The sequence below is a fragment of the Ictalurus punctatus genome, chromosome 27 (genome assembly GCF_001660625.3).
Source record: "Ictalurus punctatus breed USDA103 chromosome 27, Coco_2.0, whole genome shotgun sequence".
In the NCBI taxonomy this organism is placed as follows: Eukaryota; Metazoa; Chordata; class Actinopteri; order Siluriformes; family Ictaluridae; genus Ictalurus; species Ictalurus punctatus.
Window position 1 is genome coordinate 3,745,001 of NC_030442.2, and position 8,557 is coordinate 3,753,557.

The following is an 8,557-nucleotide window of genomic DNA, read 5'->3' on the forward strand; positions in this document are numbered from 1 at the left end:
AATGAGAAGGAGATTAGGGTAGGGATCAGTACTGACCAGAGAGAGAGAGAGAGAGAGAGAGAGAGAGAGCGAGACAGACAGACAGACGGCTATTTTTGGGGGCCTCTCTCTGCTAAAGCGCCGCCTCGGAAAAACCCTGACTATAAAACAGAGTGAAAGAGAAAAGAAAAAAAGGGGTGGGGGGGGGGTCTGATTTTCCCCTCATTCGCTTTGAGGCTTTGCGTCGAAGCCAACACGCACTGGAAAGAGTGAAGAGCCTTCACACACACACACACACACTCACACACACACACTTTCTCATTGTGCAGTGCAGCTTAATGGAAGGCAGCGTTAATAGGAGCCGGCGTAGCGCGAGCGACGTGAGAAGGACTCCGGAAAAGCGAGAGAGAGAGCGAGCGAGAGCGAGAGAAAAGGGGCGGAAGAGAGGGAGCGAGTGAAGGACAGAGGAAGGGAGGGAGAGAGGAAGTGGGGGGTGGGGGGGGTGGAGGCGTCCTCTGGGAGAGAGCAGTGGAGCGGAATGTTCAGGAAGCTCTCACGACAACAACACCTGCGTGAGCGAGCGAGCGAGACAGAGAGAGAGAGAGAGTGAGAGCAGTGAGAGAGCGACCCAGCGAGCAAACGCCGTACTCGGCAGGATGTGTCACTTCCTGGTGGGTCGGTCATGTGAAACGTGATGTCGCAAGTTGCTCTAGAGGGATACAAATGCTAAATCGTTCAGCGTTTGCGGTATTATTTTTAAAGCAGAAATAATAATAAATAAAGTTCAGACGTAGCCGTCACGGGTCCTGCGTCTGGGCAGGAACGATTGTTCCGGTGCGCAGCGAATATCAGCTAGCTAGTTTGGCGTTTTCGCCCCAAAACACACATGAACGCACGCGTGTAGTTAGTGTGCACCATAAAATCCGACAATCTACATGAACTACATCACACCCCGCCCCTTTACATGTCAAAGTGGGCGGGGCTAACCTTGTGCAAGTTTCACTCCGACCAATCACAAGGCTGAGGGTCATTTGTCCCGCCCACAGAGCGTTTTTTTTTTTTTTTTTTTTTTTTTTTTTTTTTTTTTTTTTTTTAAATCAGAACCAGGCGTTTATACGTGATTTTGGTGTCATCAAAATCCAAGCAAATTAGTATGTGACACAAAAAAAAGCGAACATAGCACAGCCTACTATAGGCATGTAATTGTGGGTCGGTACGACCCGGGACCGTGAAGCGCACGTGGCTCGATCAATAGAATAGACGTCGTTTTGTGGGGGGGGGGGGGAAGCGGCTAGAAAAGCACAGCGTACACACGACGAGATGAAATGGTCCTGAAGTGTCCTTATTTTTAATCAAGGACGATCTGAGATGAAGGAAATCGACAGGAAGCTTCTCTCAGCCGTTCGGAGAGACGCGAGATGGAGGGCGCGGTAATAAAGTTTGCGAGCGAGGGGGAGGGAGGCACGGCGAGCCGAGAGCAGAGTGGGGGAGGGAGCAGCTGATAACAGTGCGAGCCTGCTAAACAAATGAGGCTTTGTACCGCTGTTCTAACACGCGCGCACACACACACACACACACACACACACACACACGGAGCTTTATTCACGTCACATGGGTGCAGCTATTCAAGGCCAAGGTCTTTTACTGGGTGAGTGTTCGCGCGCGCGCGCGTGTGTGTGTGTGTAAAGAGGAACCGAATATACGTGAATATCAGGTGACGATACAATAAAATACATTTATAGCAGTCATCAGAAATACAAGCCACGCCTCCAGAACCACCTGTACTGAGGCGAACGGCACAGAGGCCACGCCTCTTTCACCAACAGGGCTGTGAACGAGGAGCGCAAAGGCCACACTTCTTTTAGCACCTGTACAGTGACACAAGCATAAAGGCCACACCTCTTTTAGCACCTGTACAGTGACACAAGCATAAAGGCCACACCTCTTTTAGCACCTGTACAGTGACACAAGCATAAAGGCCACACCTCTTTTGCTTGGCTCTGACAGCACACTGGCTCAAATTTATGAATATGTATCAGTGGCTCTCTTTTGGATTTGCATATGCATGAGGTATTCATGAATACTGTATGGTCCTGATGAGAACTAAAGGACCATGAGAATTACTTATCATCTCTCTCTCTCTCTCTCTCAGAGCCTGCCGAGGACGCTGCAGCGTTCGACGTCCTGGCCGACCCTCCTGGTCCAGAGGACGACGATGACAAAGAGCAGAGGGACGTGTTTGAGTTTGAGTTCTCTGACCGACCGCTGCTCCCCTGCTACAACATCCAGGTGTCCCTCTCACAAGGGTGAGTGTGTGTGTGTGTGCGCGCGCAAGCTCCACTTCAAAACTTCAGAAGCAGTAGCACGGGCAGAACTTGGTGGACTTTCTGCGACCTTATAGAACATGAACAGACAATGCGCTCTCTGTCGAAATAGTTCAAGCTAAGCTGTTGCTAGGAAACTGAAAAATATGGCCGCCAAGCTTAAGCTAGGTAATGACTGAGGCAAACAATTTATATTTGGGTTTTCATACCGACAGTATAAAAGGTACTGTAATGTCGGAAACGAGACAAAACTATCAGGAACTATGAGGAGTCGGACCGTTGCTAGGCAACTAGGAATTACGGTTGCTAAGCATAAGATAGCTAATGATTGAGCCCGTGAGTTTGCTGCATAACATGTAACGTGTAGATCTTTTATAGAAATATAAATAAGCAGTGGAAACGAGACAAAACCACAACGAGACTTGAACCTAGCCCGGTATCGACGTGTCCTTGTTGTCAAACGTCCTACATCTAGTTCAGGTTAGCTAGATGTTCCTGGTCAGTCACGTGTAAAGGAGATTAGACTAAGCCTAAGGTCAGACCCTAACGCTGGAGTCCGGCTGGCCGCATAGATTCGTTCGATAAACGTCGTCACAGAGCGGTGACTTCCGGAACACGGCGACGCCCCCGCTGTACGCGTTGCGTGGAAGAATACGGCGAGGACCGTGGGAGAGCGGAAATACGCTACGCTGCTGGATCGGCGTTCAGACCGAACGAGACACGGGGGAGAGAGAGGAAGACGGAAAAAACGCGCACTGAATCAGACACGGAGAGATCTAGAAAGAGATTAAAGAGCGACAGACAGACGAACGACACGGACCGGAGGCGTGAGAAAGAAAGAGGTGCAACCTGGAGAGAAGGAGGACCGAAGCAAGAAGAGCGTAAAAGAGTGATTGAACGAGAGACCGAGAGCCCAGAAGTGACAGACGAGTGAGAGAAAAAAGATAAGCTGAGAGAGAGAGAGAACGAGTGAACTGAAAACAGAACTGAAAGAGACAGGAAGGGGAGAATGAAAGCAGATAAGTCAGAAGGAAAGAGGTAGAGAAAGCGTCTGAAAGAGATAGAGACGGGCAGACCTGCGCGCGAGAGAGAGAAACTGAGAATGAGAGGCAAATCGAGAGATGCAGAACTGAAAGGGAGACTGAGAACGAGAGCGAGACCATTCAGAAAGGCATCCGGTGAGTCACGGAGACGGAGAGAGACACCTGAAAGAGATGGGCTGAGAGAGAGGGACAGGAAAAGAGAGACATAGAAAGAGATCTTGACAGACAGACAGACAGAGTCACATAGAGAGGTAGACAAGCCAGAGAGACAGGGAAAAGACATAGAAATAGAAAGAGACAGAGAGAGAGACAGAGAGAGGCAGGCATAGAGAGAGAGCCAGTGAAAGAGAGACACGTGAAGAGATGCACACAAAGTGATGCACAGAACTGAAAGAAACAGACTGGCAGTATGAGTGAAAGAGAGAGAGACGGACAGGCAGTATGAGAGAGAGACGGGTAGATAGATCTGAAAGAGACAGACAGGCAGTATGAGAGAGAGAGACGGGTAGATAGATCTGAAAGAGACAGACAGGCAGTATGAGAGAGAGAGACAGGTAGACAGAACTGAAAGAGACAGACCGGCAGTATGAGAGAGAGAGACAGGTAGACAGAACTGAAAGAGACAGACGGGCAGTATGAGAGAGAGAGACAGGTAGACAGAACTGAAGGAGACAGACAGGCAGTATGAGAGAGAGAGACAGGTAGACAGAACTGAAAGAGACAGACAGGCAGTATGAGAGACAGACAGACAGGTAGACAGAACTGAAGGAGACAGACAGGCACTATGAGAGAGAGAGACAGGTAGACAGAACTGAAGGAGATAGACAGGCAGTATGAGAGACAGACAGACAGGTAGACAGAACTGAAGGAGACAGACAGGCAGTATGAGAGAGAGAGACAGGTAGACAGAACTGAAGGAGACAGACGGGCAGTATGAGAGAGAGAGACAGGTAGACAGAACTGAAAGAGACAGACCAGCAGTATGAGAGAGAGAGACAGGTAGACAGAACTGAAAGAGACAGACGGGCAGTATGAGAGAGAGAGACAGGTAGACAGAACTGAAGGAGACAGACAGGCAGTATGAGAGAGAGAGACAGGTAGACAGAACTGAAAGAGACAGACAGGCAGTATGAGAGACAGACAGACAGGTAGACAGAACTGAAGGAGACAGACAGGCAGTATGAGAGAGAGAGACAGGTAGACAGAACTGAAGGAGATAGACAGGCAGTATGAGAGACAGACAGACAGGTAGACAGAACTGAAGGAGACAGACGGGCAGTATGAGAGAGAGAGACAGGTAGACAGAACTGAAAGAGACAGACGGGCAGTATGAGAGACAGGTAGACAGAACTGAAGGAGACAGACAGGCAGTATGAGAGAGAGAGACAGGTAGACAGAACTGAAGGAGACAGACAGGCAGTATGAGAGAGAGAGACAGGTAGACAGAACTGAAGGAGACAGACAGGCAGAGAGGCTCCGCACGCTCGAATCCTAGCGACGTGCCGCTAAACAGACACGGCTAATTACCTCCCACTCCGTCTCCGTCCCAGCTTTACTGACACACACACACACACACACACACACACACACACAGACTCGCTCGCTCTCAGCTGCTGCGCTCGTCGTTCTGTGTAATTTTCGCTTCCCCTCCCCCGTCTCCGTTCTATCTCCATCCTTCTCTTGCTCGCTCGCTTTCTCTCTCTCTCTCTCTCTCTCTCTCGCTCGCGCTGTGCGCTGCCGGCTGATGCAGTATTAATGGCTCTCTTGTGCCTCCGGGGCCTCTCCGCTCTGCCCCACACACGCACACATACACACACACACTGCTCGCATTTCCTCCCTCCCTCGCTCCCTCTCGCTCTCTCCCTATTCATCCTGCCGGCGCTCGGCGAGACCCACACACCGCCTCAAGTGCCATCGACCGAGCGCTGCCTGTTACCGCTCTCTCGCCCGCGTGTGTGTGTGTGTGTGTGTGTGTGTGTGTGTGTGTGTGTGTGTGTGTGTGTGTGTGTGAGAGTGCGCGTTCACATCAGACGGGCTTTGTCTCGGCTTTTTGTGCGTCTGTAACCTATTGTATTTCGGGGCAAGCGAGAGGCCGAGCATCTTTTGTGCATTTGGGGCTGCTTTCGTAATTGTGCCTGCGTGCGTGCGCGCGTGTGTGTGCGCAAGACAGAGAACATCTGCATAAACTTGGTTATGACGTCGGAAGCGAATACACATACTCTTGCTACGGAAGGAATGGGGGGAAAAAAAAAGCAGAATCCACCCACAGCTTTCCTCCAGCCAGAGCCGCTTTAGAGCAGAACGTCTCCGCAGCATCGCGGCTTTCGATCTAGCGCAGCGAATGCTGTCGAACGCCAGAGCTGCGGCGCGAGAGTTTATTCTAGCAGCTTCCTTCACGAACACGTTACAGGCCTGAGCTTGTAGCTTATTTATATAACCGCACTTTCCTGTCGTGTCATTTTCCCTTTCCCTTTTGTGAAACACAGTAACACGACCCTCGAACGCGTCTTCTCCAAAAAAAATAAAATGGCGACGGGGACCGACGCGCCGTCCGCAGCTTCCGGTTATTTAGGATCGAACTCCAAGCAGATGTTCTCTTAAAACGATTTCGCGGCACAGGCTAGCTACAGGTTTAGCTAGCTAACCGATCGCTATCCCGAGCACGGACGTGTGCGTTCTGCGTCATCGCGTAATCCACGTCGTTCCGATGTGAGGGAAACGCGAACGCCAAGCGTTGGCTTGAACCGTCCTTCGCGAGAGTTCGTTTCGCTTGGAGCTAAGGGATCGCTACGACTTCCGCACCTCGTTCGTGAAAATACATCCGGTGCTGTGACATCATCAGCGCGAAGATTATGAACCTTAACGTTTAAATGGAAACGTATACCGTAGTAGGAACATGTCGTTCTGCTCGTCGGAATTAGCATCCATACTTGCTAGCTACTAGCTAGCTTGCTTTTCACAACTATTTATTTATTTATTTATTTTGTAGCGTCACAATTTATACCATTATAGCATAACGTTTTTTTTTGTTTGTTTTTTATCACCTTTATATGGTTCCATCTTCTGAAGTTCTGAAGTATTGGAAATTGATGTACAGAAAGAATTAACGTAACGGGACGTACGGAAGTCTTCACACCGTTTCTAAAGTTCTCGCTTTTTTTTTCTTTTTTTTCCTCCCCGCCTCAGGCCCAGAAACTGGCTGCTGCTCTCTGACGTGCTGAAGCGCCTGAAGATGTCGGCGCGCACCTTCCGCGCCACGTTCTCGCACATCGAGGTAGTGACGATCGCCGAAGCCGAGTTCTACAAGCAGGTGTCGCTCAGCCCGCTCTTCTCGTGCCCCGAGGAACTCGACGGCTTCCTGCCTGACAGCAAGGAGCTGCTGGACCTGGTGGAGATCAGCGCCGAGCTCGCCGCGCTGCTCGGCTCCTCGCTCGAGTACCTGGACAACCGCTGGGAGCCGCGCTCGTGACACTACAACGCGCTAACACTCCCGGACTTCTCCCAGGAGCGTCAGAACCACGGACAACGAGGAGATAAACATTTGCGCCCGGACGAGGCACCGGTCTGGATAAAACTCCTTCGATAAAGCTGAATGCTTTCAAAATCCTGTACAAAGTGTACATAGCGCAAGAAGACGAATCTCGGACGTGGATTACTCTCCCAGCTACGTGGAGAAACGGACTCGGTCGTAGAGAAGAACTTTTGTTTGAGATGTTTTATAAAAAATATACATATATAAATATACAGTCGCTGTATTTTATTTGTGATTATATATAGATCTAAATATGAATATAAATATATATATATATATATATATATATATATGAGACGGGGTTTTTTTCCGTTGAATTCTAACCGCTAATCTGCGGGAGACTAGCGTACAACTGTGTGTGCGGTAGTTTGTGACTTAAACTAGTGCACTTCTTGATGGAGTTCCCTCGTTTGTTTGTCCTCCCAGGACACGTTTCAGCACAGTTTGAGTTTGGAGAGACTTTGGTTTTTTTTTTTGTTTGTTTGTTTGTTTGTTTGTTTTAATCCGAACTAGCAGACACAGTTTTGTAGGCTAGTCAGTGCGTAAGCTTTGCTTTTTTTTTTTGTTTGTTTGTTTTGTTTTTTGGTCTCTTATTTATGATTACAAAAAAAATTTAAGATATTTTAAATGTGGCTTTTCGGGGGTAAATATTAAAGTTGAGTGTAAGATACTTAATATTGAAGCTTTGTTAGGAAACAGGACACAGTCGAAGTTGTACATAATGAGGCAAAGATTTCAGTAACTTGTTTTCCGACTTGTGTGTCTATTGTTTTTGGAGACGTGTCGAAACTTTGTAATTTACATGCGCTATCATTTGTATTTATATTTTACACAAAAATTCCTTTAGATAAATGGCAATAAATGATCCCCTCCATCTTGTATGAACTTTCCGACTCGTTCTTTGTCCGCATTAGATTTTTCTAATCTAGATTTTTTTAAAAACTGTTAAGGGAGAAATGAGGAGTGTGCAGTGTTCGCTGTGTCCACCATTAAAAGCAGGCAGCAGCCTTTCCCCCCTCGCCATCGCTCTGATCTAGACCGGAACACCTGAGCTCCATTTCCTGTTTTGCAGGATAGAACCGGAAATGACTGGAGAATGGCCGGAAATGAGAGGACCGGAGCGGTGCTGTAGGAAGGGGGGTGGGGGGGGTGGCCGTCGAGACACAGTTTTGTTGAAGGAAAAAACTATGATACAGACTGTTAGAAGCTGATTACACACCCCATGCAGGGTCTCTATAATGACGGTGGAACTTTTCCCACATGAAGCCGTGAGCTAAATACTAACATTAATAACACAAGTATGCATAACATAACTTACTTAAATCCAAACTATGATATAAGCCAAACTATACATACTTACATACATTTTAAATTGACGGCATTTGCCAGACGCCCTTGTCCAGAGTCACCTACACGTCACCACTGAATTTTCGAACCTGTCTGGTCAGAAGGTGCAGATTCACGTTCTATAAAAACCGCCGTGACGGTCCTTCTGCTTTCTATAACGACCCGTTCACACCGAGGCTAATAATAAACAGACTTTAGAAATGTGTTTGTTTTTTTTTAAAAAAGAACAATGTACAATCATTGACACGGTGACATGTGAGTAAGGAGACGTTTATTAAACTTTTATGAAAGGAGTCTCTAGTATCAGGACTTTAACAGTTGAGAGAGAAAGA

General features: G+C 48.1%; 1 protein-coding gene across 2 annotated transcripts in view; it reads left to right on the plus strand.

Annotated features, from left to right (window-relative positions):
* Positions 1–7,757, plus strand: part of bcor (BCL6 corepressor) — a 48,110-nt gene extending 40,353 nt beyond the window's left edge. For both annotated transcript variants that reach the window (XM_017458999.3, XM_017459001.3), the window contains 2 exons: positions 2,132–2,285; positions 6,533–7,757. In XM_017458999.3, coding sequence (XP_017314488.1) covers positions 2,132–2,285; positions 6,533–6,815 — 437 coding nt within the window. In that variant the 3' untranslated portion in view covers positions 6,816–7,757. The remainder of the gene's footprint in view (positions 1–2,131; positions 2,286–6,532) is intronic.
* The last annotated feature ends 800 nt before the right edge of the window (positions 7,758–8,557 follow it).